The sequence below is a fragment of the Pituophis catenifer genome, unplaced genomic scaffold, assembly GCF_029215685.1.
Source record: "Pituophis catenifer annectens isolate HBS135680 unplaced genomic scaffold, rPitCat1.0.hap2 SCAF_2, whole genome shotgun sequence".
NCBI lineage: Eukaryota > Metazoa > Chordata > Lepidosauria > Squamata > Colubridae > Pituophis > Pituophis catenifer.
Genome location: NW_027256882.1, coordinates 175,237,299 through 175,251,694, shown reverse-complemented (window position 1 = coordinate 175,251,694; position 14,396 = coordinate 175,237,299). Strand labels below are relative to the sequence as shown.

The 14,396-nt window shown below is 40.3% G+C and overlaps 1 protein-coding gene across 1 annotated transcript; it reads left to right on the top strand.

The window, feature by feature from the left end:
• Nucleotides 1-602: 602 nt before the first annotated feature.
• ATP6AP1 (ATPase H+ transporting accessory protein 1) lies at nt 603-13,537 on the top strand. Its single transcript, XM_070938135.1, has 10 exons — nt 603-709; nt 2,717-2,843; nt 3,460-3,534; nt 5,500-5,693; nt 7,064-7,104; nt 8,489-8,574; nt 9,906-10,141; nt 10,991-11,038; nt 12,055-12,289; nt 12,686-13,537. The coding sequence occupies exons 1-10, from the start codon at nt 612-614 to the stop codon at nt 12,893-12,895; spliced, it is 1,350 nt and encodes a 449-aa protein (XP_070794236.1). The 5' UTR covers nt 603-611; the 3' UTR covers nt 12,896-13,537.
• Nucleotides 13,538-14,396: the final 859 nt, after the last annotated feature.

Genomic DNA, 14,396 nt, shown 5'->3' with positions numbered 1-14,396 from the left:
TGCTACCTGGCCATTGAAACTACACAATTATGGATGAAACATGTAACAGTGGTACCCATTATCATCGGGGCACTTGGTACCCTGTCAAAGCATTTTATAAAATTCATCAAGAAATTGCAACTTCCTGCAACAACACCAGCGGAACTGCAAAAAACTGCGCTACTCGGAACATCGTACATTTTAAGAAGATACTTGGTTGATACCTAGGATGCTGGCAGCAACCCGTATCAACCATCAGCGCCAGTCAATGGTATTTGTGATAGATTTTTAAATGTTCAGTTGACTGTGTTCATGTTTAATGAATAAGAGATCATTATCATCACCATCATCATCATTATCACCCCGCCTGACCCAAAGTCTGCTTCAAAGAGATTACGGATTTTAATATAAACAGTCAAAATCGAATTTGGCTGAACTGGGAAGAGACTCCCGATCCCGGGAAAGGAAGTATCAGGCGGCCTAAAGTAACTCCTCATTGGCTCTTGAAGGTCCCGCCTCTTCCTCTAAATGGATGATCCCTTAAACTCGGAACGGCCTTCCGGGTTCTGATTGGCTGCAGCGACGCCGGGAAAGCAAGAGAAGAACCGTCCGTGAAGGGAACAGGAAGGAAGATGGCGTTGCGGTGGGTCGCTGGGGTTTTGCTGCTGAGCCTGGGGCTGGTGGCGGCACATACGGGACAGGTGCCCTTGCTCGCTTGGTCGAGTCACAGGTATGCGGGACTCTGAAATAGTCTACGCGGGTAATTGAGGTCATGGGGATTAGAGTCACGGGGGATCGAAGCCGCAGAAGGGATGGGCTTGAGATTGCTTTGCACGAATAGTCACCCGAGTCTTTTATTTTTGTTTTGTTCTTCTGGGTCGCTCCCTTTATCCACACCTTACGAATATTTTAAACCTTTAAAGTTCCCGAGATGCAAAACACCCGTGCTGCAAACGCATGCATTCGTATCCCCCTTGAACACTGTCTTGGAGACAAGTCTTGATTTGCTGCAATTCTGGGAAACGTGTGAGAGGGTCTCACTACTGCCTGTGTGCAATTCTGGGAAAGGTATGAGAGGGTCTCACTACTGCATGTGTGCAATTCTGGGAAGAGTGTGAAAGGGTCTCACTACTGCCTGTGTGCAATTCTGGGAAACGTGTGAGAAGGTCTCACTATTGCCTGTGTGCAATTCTGGGAAACGTGTGAGAAGGTCTCACTACTGCATGTGTGCAATTCTGGGAAACATATGAGAGGGTCTCACGATCACAGATGATTCAGTCCTTAGCTATTCTGGCTCAGGATTGTGAGTGAAATGAGTCTCTGAGTGTTTCCTCAATGCAAAGCAGGGATTACTGTTTGTGGGAACAGTAAGAACTCCCCCTTTTTGCTATATGGCCCTGGAAGAATATTGTGAAATACAATAGTCTGAACTGCAGTGTGCTTCGGATTTTGGAGCTCTTGAGATGTGTGTTTTTAGCGTGAGCAAGGGGTTGGACTATATGACCTCGAAGATCCCTTCCAACTCTGTTACTGTTACTGTATAGGGTGAAAAATGGTTCTAGAGGTGCTATGGGGTTAAGGGGAACTGAGGTAATGAATAGTGTGGTATTAATAGTTTCTACCAAGGAAACTGTAACTTTGGCAAAAGTATTGTTTATAACTTATGTCTTAGTTCCAAGGTGCCAATGTGACATTTCTGACACTGCATGGGAAGAGTATTTGATTTACATATAATGGCTTTTTTTCTAAAGTAATCAGTAAAATTTGATTCTTCAAGGAGGACTTCAAGAGCTATAAGATTTTTTGCATCTGTATTGCAATGTACAGAAAAAGGATATTCCACACCCTTAGAAGAATTTATTTCCATCAGTTTTTAGGTATAGGAGAAGACTTTCCACATTGGTTTTTCCATTCTCCTTTCCATAATTTTCATTTTGATATATCAATCAGAACCTACATTCTTCATAATTTCCTCTTCTTTTTTAAAAAACACATTGCCCCCATTTGATTATATTTCCCTTTGTGTTATTGTTGTCCTTGCCTTGTGAGATATAATTGTATTGTGACCAATTGCAATTAGTAAAGGGACATATTAAAAAAAGCTAATGCAAAAATAAACAAACCAGGTGATGTGATGGGGTTTCTACTTACTCCTCTACTTAAATAATCTTAAATAATATTTTTGAGACTTTGACAAGCTTAGGTGCCATTATATTTTAGATATTCTGTGAGAATGTGTTGGCGTGAGATTTTTTTCCTCCCCTCAAAAAGACTTACTTTTTAGAATAAAATTTGGCTGTACATAAAAGATATAGTAACCTATTATATTTTATCATGGCTGCTAAGCATTCTCATCTTACTGTTGTTGGAACTCAAACTAGAGGAATTTTCTCAATGAGCAGATATGGAATTGCAGATGGGATTAAGCCAGTTGATATGCAATACTTGTAGAAACTGAGCAGGTTGCCAAATATTGAACCTAAAAGCTCACAGAGCCTTTCTTTTTGGCTTGTGGTGGGCGAAATGCTAATTTTAATCATGCATGTTCTATCTGTGTCAGCCTCATTCCCTAAACTGGTGTCGCGTTGACCATCAGTGCTTATAATGTCCTACCAGTAGGCTGTCTGAGATTTGTTTGGAAGTTGAAGTCCAGCACACAGCAGGCTGGAAAAGACTGATACTGTAAGAGAAAGACAAAAATTCCTTGACTTTTTTCCCCTCTGTCTTGTGAGCACAGCTCCTTATGGTCCCCTTTGGCAGCTCCACATGAGGGTCATGTGGTGACAGAAGCTCAGCTTGCATCTTTACTGGACTCGGCAGTAGACGGTGGCCCTCACAATGTATTGCTGTTCCTTCAGGAGAAAGTAAGTCATGGTGACAGGCTTCTTCGTTGTATTTATGTCACTTCTTGCCAGTGGTTACATGCTGGCCTGTTTTTGTAGACTCCTAAATCCTTCCTATTATAACCTATGGGAGTAGAAAAGTCTTTTGGAAATAACCATTTTACAAGTAGTTAATTAATACTATGGTATAAGTTTCATTGTCTGTATACTGATTTTGGTTCTTTTGGGGATTCAGTGAGTGTGTGGTGGGGAAAGCTTCCTGTTTCTTGAGAGTGCACATGGCAATAAAAGGAAGCTTCTTTAGCTTAGTCATGTTTACTGGGAACCTTGTGATTATGACATTTGATCACTTCTTCACTACATTTATCAGGATCTTTGTTGGCCAGTGCTGTAGGGTGGGGTATTTCTCTTCTGCTGCCCATATTAAAATGATAAGAAAATAATAATGCGGGTTCTCCTTAAACTGGAGCAGCAGCTTCTGTTGAAAGCTCCTTTTGCCCAGTTTTTCTTCTGATCTGTTCTGTAGGTTGAACTAAAATCAAGGTGACTTCTTGTCAGAATATAAAATGTTAAAAGTGCTGCTCACAAAGCCCTGTTGTTTAGAGGGAGGTTTAAAACCATTTGTCTTCCCTTACAGCTTAGCATTGAGGATTTCACAGCGTATGGTGGAGTATTTGGAAATAAGCCAGATAGCGCCTTCCCCAATCTGGAGGTGAGCGAGAATAATTGAGAGTTATAAATTATGCTGTATCACCTATTTCTCTTACTGTGCATGTATTTGTGTACATCAACATATATCTCTGTGTATGTATATGCATAAGTGTATACAGAGAGAGAGAGAGAGAGAGAGAGAGAGAGAGAGAGAGAGAGAGAGAGAAATCTTATTTAAGGTACTGATTGGGAGAAGGGGGATCCATTGCTCCTGAATGTCTGTTAAATCTTAATGATAAAATCAACTTGAAAATTAACATATATTTGACTGCATTAGCTGGATACAGTGCACTTGTTTAATTATTTCAGGATGGAAGTTTAGCCTTTGCATCTGAAGTCTGAGTGGAGCTCCTTGAATTGAGTTTCATTATGAGTGTTTTCTATTGCTGCTTCCAAGAAGTAGTAAAAAGAGGATCTTAAAATACAGTCATAGAATTAACATTTCCATTGCGTCCAGTTATAATTTCTTTTCTTTTCCTTTTTGGTTTGTACTATAAGCTGGAATGGCTTCTTGTTTCTTAAACATGTGGCAGCGAGGGACTGGAAGCCAGAAAAATAGGTCATTCCACTGTATTAAATAAAATGAAAAAGGAAGAGAAATCGTTTGGGGGTTTTGTTTAATAAAAAAGCAGCAGGATCGCTGGTGTGTTTTATTTTAAGTATGTTTGATCAGGATCTCCTGAGAACTGCATTTCTATTCTCTCTCAATTGTATAGCTTGCAAACTCTTTCAAGCTAATCTTGTAACAAATGATGTCTGTGAGAAAATGTTAATTGGAGAGAGAAAACTTTCCCTAGCAGTCTTGAGCTTCTTAGGAAGGAAAAGAAATAACATTCAGATTTGATTTGAATTCTAGCTATAGTCTTAAAATCTAATTACGTATTCAGCCTAGTGAATGGGTAAAGGTCTCTTCATGTCATTTAAAAAGGGGAGATATTCAGATTTAGGCCCGATAAGGAGCTGTTTCCTATCTACTGTTCGGTTTTCCTACGTATGAAATTCAAAATCATGTAAAAGTAATCAACAATTTTCCACATATGAGTTCACATAAATAAGCTGGAATATACAATGACAAATGAAAGCCTTGCACTTTAATATCAATGCTTTTTATTTCAAACTGTAAATTACAAATGGAAGCTTTAAAAGCTTCTAAATGTTTGATTTATCCCTAACCCTTTCATGCAACAATAGGCTGTTTATAGACAGTCACTGAAAATGATTGATGTGATTTCTTGCCAGATCTTGGTAATAAATGAAAAATGGGCTGTGGTAACTGTATTAAATTTGGGGGAGGATGCATTTGGCCCCTGACCATTAATCTACATTTAATTCTTAAATTCTAGGAAAAATATGTAATTTTAGAATTACCTATGATACACATACTCCTTGAGTTATGACCGCAATGGAGCCTGCCCATGGTCACTTAACCAACCTAATTTTATGACCTTTTTTGTGACAGTCATAAACATGGTCATTAAGTGAATCCATTATTTGCTATGGTGCAGTTTTGATAAAGCCTAGAAGTAATTGGCAGTTTTGGGAAAAACCGTCATAAAATGTGATCATGTGACCATGGGATGCTGCAGACAGCCATAAATGCGGTCCTGTTGCCAAGTTCCCAAAGTTTGGTCATGTGACCATAGAGGGGTCTTGACTTTGAATCCAGATCATGGGTCTTTTTTATGGGTCCATTTTAACTTCAAATGGTCACTAAGCCACCGGTTGTAAGTCAAGCATTACTACCTGTAATGCTGAAATATTAGACTAGAATGCTGAATATTAAAGTAAACTCTGGCCATGGCTTGGATTGAGATCGGGTCAGTAGCTGTTGAAAAGCAAAATATTATAGCACTAAAAAGATGCACTGCGGCAGCTCAAAATAATGAAAAAGTACTCATCCTTTTATTAAAACATAAGAACATACTCTGTTGGGCATAGAATTGACTATTTCATTCCTTCCCATCAGAATGCCTTAGGAACAGCTCCCGCTTCCTTGGTACTTCCTTCTGTCGACTGGTTTGCAGCTGGTGCTGTGCCTGCCTTTTTGAAGGCCAAACTGGGTGTTTCACCGCTTCACGTGGACCAGAACACCTTGCAGGAGCTGCGACTCAATGCCAGCCTTCCTGCATTACTGATGGTGCGATTGCCTTACACCACTGGGTAGGTATTCAGTCTTGTGGTCCTTTTTTTTTGGTTACTGTAATATCCTCCCTCTTGTGCAAATGCGCACACAGATATTGCAGGGTGCAGGTGATAAAGGAATGCATTGACCTCTTTGGGGAAGGCATGAGAGAATAAGAATAAGGTTACCCAGTCCTGAAAAAAAAAGGAAAGCAGGAGAAATGAGCTCAAAATAACCCCACCTTGATTTTGTTTAGTATGAAATTGGAGAGAGCTTTCAGGAGTTCGTTCATGTCCAAAAAACATTAGTTCTGGAATCCCTGTCTTGCCTGTTTCTTAACTTGGCCTACCCCAAAGGTCTGATAACAATCTTGAAAGCTTGTTCAAGTTTTTCTCTGTTCCATCTTATGCTAACCCAAGCCTAAGTTATTTTGAATTTCTTTCTCATCCTTCCCTCTATCTCAGGGCTGTGTAATTTCTTTAATGGCTCTCTCATATCTTTCCCCCCAATCAGTTTTCCAATCCTTTACAAGAGCAGCAACTTCCTATTGATCATTACATGTTAACATTCAGATAATCTGTTACCGTTTCTTGCTCTTGTGGATGCAGCGCATAGTATTCATTTCCCCCAAAGTCAACTTCTCCCAACTTACTTTGCAGTTCCTATTTCCCCTCTGTGTAGCCTATCGTGGTATTTCACCTTTTGTACTTTCCCCTTTGCCTTCTTCCCCATACCTATCAGGACACATGCATGTCCCACTTCCTTCAGGTTTTTCAATCGTTCTCCACTGCACAGTCTCAGAAGGCTGATCTGGACTGCCTTCTATATGAAGTAGTGAGAAGAATGCGGCTACTGGAAATCTAGGCTAAACTTTCTCTCTCCAACTACAGTAGAGTATCATTGATGACTACAGGTAGTCCTTGACTTACGACCACAACCAACCCCAAAATTTATGTCACTAAGTGAGACATTTGTTAAGTGAGTTTTGCCCCATTTTACAACTTTTTTGCCACATTTGTTAAGTGAATCACTGCAGTTGTTAAATTAGTAACACCGTTGTTAAGCGAATCCAGCTTCCCCATTGATTTTGCTTGTCAGAAGTTCACAAAAGATGATCACATGACGCCGGGATACTGCAACCCTCATAAATATGAGTCAGTGGTCAAGCATCCAAATATAAATCACATGATCATGGGGATGCTGCAATGATCAGAAGTGTGCAAAATGGTCCCTAAGTCACTTTTTTTTAGGGCCATTGTAACTTTGAACGGTCACTAAATGAAATGTTCTAAGTCGAGAACTACCTGTAAAATGAAAGAATCTAGATTCACAGAAAGGGAGACTGGAGACTTTTCTGTTAACAAGCTGTAATCTCTCTCTTCCTCTCTCCCCCTCCTTTCTTCTCCAGCTCTAGTCTTATGGCCCCAAAGGAAGTTTTGACCAGCAATGGTAAGCAACACCTTGAAAATCTTAACTCACTGGGGAAGAATGGCTTCTGATGGCATTTCGGGTGGACCTGCAAAGCTAATCTGCTTGAAATGTCCTGGTGTGGGATTCTGGTTTTAGGATCAGGTATTCTTGACCTACAGCCATTTGTTTAGCAACCATTCATAGTTACGATGACACTGAAAAAAGTGACCTAGGACCGATCCTCATGCTTATAACTGTTCTGCCCAGCTACAAACCCCAAAGAATGCAGCACACACAAAGTCTGTACAAATCTTAGTTTACTAAATTAAATCAGTTCTTTTTTCAAACAAAGGCTGTTAATTAACTTTCTTAACAGCCTACAAGAATCCAAAGAATAAATAATCGTAATCTTACTATGGTTGGCAGAAAGCCCAGAAGCAATTTGCAGAGAACTAAGATCAAGACGCGAAGGAGAGTGAACGAAGTTGTTCCCTGCAAATTGCCTCAGTCATTGTCCTTCCTTAAATAGGCTAAGGGAGTGGCCAATTAGCCCCAAGCCTTACTCTCGAGGAGACCTCCTCCTGAGGAGCCATTCCTGCCTTTTGGCAGCTCTGCGCGCCCGTGCATTGAGAAGAGGCTCCTCCTCTTCTTCCTCTTCACTTATGGGCGCTTCTGGAGGTTCTGGCTGAATCCCCGCCTCTGGCACCACATCTTCTCCAGCCTCCTCATTGTCTGACTCGAGTGCCAGCTGCACAGGCTGCTGGCGCAGCACCATACCAGCCTCCTCGCTGTCGGAATCAGCTATTAGCTGCACAGGCTGCGTATGGGCCACAACAATAACCGTCACAGCATCCCCCTCCAGTACATTATCAAAATTCAGGTGTTTGGCAACCAGCAAGCAATTACAATGGTTGCAGCCTCTTGGGGTCATGTGATCACCATTCTCTGCTGGCTTCCAACAAGCAGAGTCGGTGGGGAAGCCAGATTCGCTTAACAAGCATGTGATTCACATAGCAGCTGCAGTGATTTGCTTACCAACTGTGGCACAACAGATTGTAAAATGGGACACAACTCACTGAACCACCATCTTGCTTGGCAACAGAAATTGTGGTCCTAATTATGGTTGTAAGTCAAGGACTACCGGTGTTTAGTTTATAGCAGCCAGCTTTGTGGCACTCTTACAGCGGTTTGCTTTTTGCTGTATGGACTAGCTTATGCATAAGACAGGCTCAAGGCAAATTCTCACTGACAAGGGACAACAGCAGCTTTATGTGAAGCAGGGAAGTAAAGAGCAGGCATGCAGGTTGAGCCAGATTCACAGAAGGCAAGAAGTGCTGCTTGCTTTTTTTGGGGTGGGGAGGTGGGGGTGGTATTCATGCCTTCAGTTTTTTTTCCCCCCTTCTAACAAAATGTCTTCTTGCAGATGAGATCCTGGGGCAGGTTTTGAGCGCTCTTCATTCAGAGGATATTCCCTACACAGCCATCCTGACTGCTCTGCGGCCTTCCAGGGTACACTGTCCTTCTGATTGCCCCTTAGTTGCTCTTCTTGCTCTCCTCCCCAGTTCCTGGGAATACATCGTTGTCTGAATCACATCAATTGGCTGCCTTTGAGTCTGAGACAGCTTGATAATAATAGGCGCACAGTTCACATTACAAATGTTAAAGAGAAGTAAAACATAGTAATAGTTAAATTATACACAAGGGTACGGTGCAGAGGTGGGTTTCAGCAGGTTCTGATCAGTTCTGGAGAACCGGTAGCGGAAATTTTGAGTAGTTCGGAGAACCGGTAGTAAAAATTCTGACTGGCCCCTCCCCCATCTATTCTCTGCCTCTTGAGTCCCAGCTGATCGGGAGGAAATGGGGATTTTGCAGTAACTTTCCCTCGGAGTGGGGTGGAATGAAAATTTTACAGTATCCTTCCCCTGGAGTGGGGTGGGAATGGAGATTTTACAGTATCCTTCCCCTGCCATGCCCACCAAGCCATGCCACGCCCACAGAACCGGTAGTAAAAAAAATTTGAAACCCACCACTGGTACGGTGAAATGAGGAAGACAACAAAAAAGGATTTCAGGACTCTTTTAAAAAATATTTGACTTTTTGTTTAAAAGAACTATAGCAGTAAGAGAGGCTTAGTTAAATTGGATTCTGCCAAAGCAAAATTTTCAGAAAATGGATCCCTGTGTGGATATCTGGGAGCATTTATTTACCTGCTTACCAGCTTTATACTGTGCCTTTATTATATGCAGCTCAAGCTACGTAATGCTCCCTCTTGCTTTCCTTACACTAATAACTCTGTGCGGTAGGTTGGACTGAGAGAGAGTAGCTGATCCAAAGTTATCTGTGCTTAAGACCGGATGAGAACATGGTCTCCCGTTTCTAGCCCTGCTCCTAAACCATTGCACTAATTCTCTAAAGCAATTGTTTCTGAGGTACCGGAGAGCTCCACGTGACTTCTTTGACCTCTTCCAGAACCCATGCTATAAGGAGTGAGCGAGCCAAGCAACATCAATTTAAAAATTCATTTAGATTCAGTAGCAGGAATGTGATTACTCCTTGAATACTTGATAATTTGTTCCTTGCTGTTGCTATAAAATTTATACTTCGATAGCAACTTTTGGAAAGCTAGTATTGAAGAACAGAGGGAGCTATATCCTTGTCTGCAAACCCTGTCTTTTCTGCCCCATTGCATTCTCTCCACCTTTATATTTTCCTCTCCACACTCTGATAAAGTAACTTTTGGTGGGGTTTTTATATATGGTATTATAATTCTGTTTGTAAACTGTCTTGGGAAACACTGGTTGTATGATATAGCATATAAAGAAGGGAAAATTCCCCTGTAGGTTCTCCGGGATGTTTCTGACGTGGCTCCAGAGAAGCTAGGGAGGCAACTGCTTCAGAAGGAGACAACATTTGCACCTGTTCGTTTCCCCACAACTGGGACCCCAAAGATACTCTTTTGGGCCAGCAATTTATCAGTGACCATCAACAACACACTGTTTGACCTAACCAATTTAACCTTTGGGCCTAGTGCTGTGGTTGATGTGCAAGGCTCTGAATGGAATTCCAGTGCTTCTAAGTAAGTTGGGGCAAGGGCTGTGAGGATGGTGTGTGTGTGTGTGGGGGGGTCTAATGATGGGATAATATGAGCTGTTGAGGAAAACGTATAGGTGGGGTGGGAAGTTACTGGCTGCTAGGAGTTGGAGGCAGAAGTTGTGTGTACTTTTACAAATAACAAAATTCACCTTTGAATCATTCAAGCTGGCATGTCAATCTAAACATTTGATGTGATTCTGTTTCTGCTAGTTAGGAGGTGTGGAGGATCCTAAATTCCGGCTTTCCTATATCATTATGATTGCTCCATTTTGCCTCATATCGACAACTGCCTGCATTTTGCCCCCAGGTTTCTCTCAAATTTTACAGATTATGAGTGAGATGTAAACACACATACACACACACAATTTGTGCCATGCCAAATTCTAAAATGGCATATAGTCCTCTTACAACTGGTTGTTTAATGATGCAAGTTACAATGGACTTTTAAAAAGCTAGTTATGAACCATCCTCAAAATTGCAACTGCCACATCTCACCCCATCCCACCCTTTTGCCATCAGAAAACAGCAAAAAACAATATTGGATAAGCTTGATTCACTTAACCACATGATTTGCTTAATGACCACTTTCATAAAAATAGTTGTAAAATCAAATCTGGTCACGTGGTGCCTCGACACAACCAAAATTTAGGACTGAAATTCCAGGCTCCATTATGGTCATAAATCAAAGACTACCTATATTAGAATCATACTTAAAGCTTGGACTGCATTAGCTAAACGTGAAGGTTAGGTAAGTCTTTACTAAATATGGAGAGGGAATGTATAGTTTGGAGCTGGTTAAATAAATAAAACTAACTCTGCTTTCTCTCCATAGATTGGTACTGAAATATCAAAATATAAATGGGAAACAGTTAAAAATCAGGTAAAGTTGGCACAGTTTCTGAGATCCTATTCTTAGAGCAGCATATATTTTACCAATTGCTACTTCTCTTTTTCAATCTGGGGGTTAAATCACCACGTTGTTCTCTATCTACTGCAGAGTTGAAATTTGGCATATTTTTTTTTAAAAAAAATATTGATCCATTTTTATATATATATATAAAGATACAAACTGTTTAAGGCCTGGCATTTTAAAGCATGAAACATTATTTCTTGTGGTATAATTTGCATTGAAGGGCTCATCTGGGTCTTTTTGTTAATATTCTAAAATTGGAGGTCTTGTTCCTTAGATTTTGTGTGTAGTTTTTCCAGTGTTGCCCCTGAGGTCTCATAGACAAAGAGAGCCTTAAGTTATTCTTATCCACCCCCTGTGACTTCCAAAAAAACTCTGTGGACATCAAGAGTTCAGCTTGGCTCAGGTCTTCATCTTTAAAGGCCTTTTTTTTACTACAGTAGCCAAATGGTGACATGGTTACCTACCATTTTGAAGGGGCAATATACAGAAATAATTTTATTAAATTAGACCTAATACTTTTAAAATAAGAAGCTTCCTACTAGGTAAGTGTCCTCCAAAAAAAAAAATGGAGAAAAAGCAGAACATCCTATTTCAATCCATATATATGAGCCAATGTTGTCCACTGGAGCCCTTACACACACGCACACACATATGAATATTAAATGTGATCCTGAGTCTCGGGAAGATGCCAGCCCATCCTTTCTCTTTTAGCAGAAGTATTAAGGCTTGATGAACATTTTAAGGCGTTTTTAGAAATACCATGTAAACTGGGAGACAAAGTGTTTTAATGAATATAAGATATGTGATATCTATATTAGATATGGAACCTGCCATGACTAGGCAGTTTTGGGCTAGTTTAACTCAAGCATTGACTCAGAGGATTACTAGTGGTTATTACTAAGGTTTAAAGAACTATCTAGGCTAATTTTACTTATTTTGTTCCTCCCCCCCCCGCCTCCTTTTGATTTTTTCTCTCTTCACAGTTTTCTAATGACAAACGCCAGTTACTCCATTTCTAAGCGGAACTGGTTTGACCTCCACACTGTGGAACTGGTCAGACCTGGAGACCCACCTGCTGTCTTCAATGTTACCCAAATCACAGCCCCTACCAACTATTCCTTCAGCTGTGCTTGTGTCAGCAGTGAACCATCTTTGGGGGGCATGTTGTTCCCTGCCAAAAATGCCACCCAGTGGGATCTGACTATCATGAGATTTCAGGTACGCTGAGTGGGGAGAATACATTCTAGTGGACTTGAAACAGTGACAGAACCCCCCCCCCCCCCCCCCCCCGGTATTTGTAAAGCCAAGCTGTCCCATCTTTCCAGAAATGACTCATTTTGTGCTTGTATCAATGGACCACCTTTCTTTCTAATAAATTATTCTGGTACTTGTGAGAAGAATGGGCTTTGATTGATTTCTGATTGGCAGCCAGGGATCAACGCCAATCTGCCACATCCTCTGACATCTGATAAGACTCTGTAAATGGTATTGGGCTAGAACTGTTTCTGTATACTGTAGTAATGGAATTTGTTAAGATCCTGTTGGGAATATAGCAAGGTATATGGAGATTTAAAGCAGCCTGCAATACTAATGCAATCTATTCTGTCCTTGCAGATCCAAAGTTTCCAGCTGATAAATGAAACATTTGCTCATGCTAGTGACTGTGCTGGTTTCTTTTCTCCTGGAATATGGATGGGTTTGCTCACTTCATTGCTTCTTGTCGCTATCTTCACCTATGGCCTCCACATGATCATGAGCCTCAAGACTATGGACCGATTTGATGACCCCAAGGGGCCTACCATCTCTGTGCCCCAAACAGAATAGTGGTCGCTTCACATGAATCTCGTTTTATTGAAAAAAGTGACCAGCTTGTGTATACCATTATTTTGCCTATTCCATCACTCATCATCCCAAACCCTAACACGATATACTAAATTCTACTTGGTCCTGGACCTTTACCTTGCATAGCAATTCCCTGACTCAAATTCCCCTTATTTTTCTCCCCTCAATCTAATATTCCTGGAGACAAGCTTTAAGTAAATAGAGGTATTGTTTCCATACTGGATAGAGATGGACATCTTGTGTTTTGCACACTGCTGAGAATATCTACATTGAAGTTTGCTGAGGCTAAATCTCCTCAAAGAAAACCACCATTCCCTTTACATTTCTAGTGGACAGAAACCTTATCTTGTAAAGTAAAGTGGTGTACATTTTTTCATTTTTGTTGAATGTTTTTTTCCCCTTGCTTTACCGAGATTCCTTTTTGCACCCACACTGCTGTATCCCAAATAGTTTTCTCCCCATTGTCTTTATTTATTTGTGGTTCTTGTGATTAGTTCTGTTTACGATAACTCAAGTATTTGGGACTTTGTGCTGCTTGTGATCAAGTTGGGTGGAATTTCCCTCCCATGACCCACTTGCTGTTCCAGCAATTTGAAAGTTGCAAATAAAGGAGAAAGAGTTGAATCTGTGTAGTGTGCATTTTAAATATTGGGTAGCAGCCCCTTGTGAGCTATGAAGGACAACATATTCTGAAACACCTTAAATTTTAGTTGGATCCATGGAAAATGGTTTACTATTCAAATATATTATCTTTCCTTACTCCCAGTTATGAATGTTGCTGTCTGCATTCTGACATACTGATTTTAGGTAAGTCTTAAGGCAGGAGACAGCAACTTGCAGTCTTGGATTAATTTTAATAGCCCTCCACTTAAATTCAATTTTTACAAGTGATTAATTCACACTAAAGATCAGTCTTTTCCTCAGCACTTTGTGGTATGAAATCAATCATATTGATTTATTACACTCATTGGCCAGTGATTAATAGAACTTCAGTATAGAAAACCTAAAATTAAAAAGCAAGAAAAGATTAAATGGATACATAAGTGGAATCAAAGATATAAGTACAATCTTTAAAATAAGAGTAAAGTGAAGTGAGGTATCGGTGATGAGATAAATTAATTTAACTGATTAATTTTAACTTTACTTGGTTAAACAGATTTAACTCTTCAAAACTAAATTGAGGGCCTAATATGCTAAAAAGATCTATAAATCAATTTTATGAAAAACAATTGAACTCCATAGTTTTCAAATGAGTTTTATTTGGTTAATAAAAAGCTGCAATAAGTCTAAATTGATAGAGTTGACACCAATTTGCAAGAGTATCAGTAATTATGACAGTGGTTAAAATAAAAGGATCTTCAATGTGTTTGCCCATACCTAGTCTCCTAATGATCTGTTAACAAATTTTTATTGCTGCAACACAAAACCCAGCAGTGTTCTATCCGATAACCAATTTCTTTTCTGATAGAAGAAAATCAATGAG

Excerpts from the sequence above, each read along its gene's own strand:
- ATP6AP1 (XM_070938135.1), top strand. The coding sequence starts at position 612 with ATGGCGTTGCGGTGGGTCGCTGGGGTTTTGCTGCTGAGCCTGGGGCTG. Across the intron at positions 5,694-7,063 it reads CGATTGCCTTACACCACTGG|CTCTAGTCTTATGGCCCCAA; the intron begins GTAGGTATTCAG and ends TTTCTTCTCCAG. Across the intron at positions 11,039-12,054 it reads GGGAAACAGTTAAAAATCAG|TTTTCTAATGACAAACGCCA; the intron begins GTAAAGTTGGCA and ends CTCTCTTCACAG.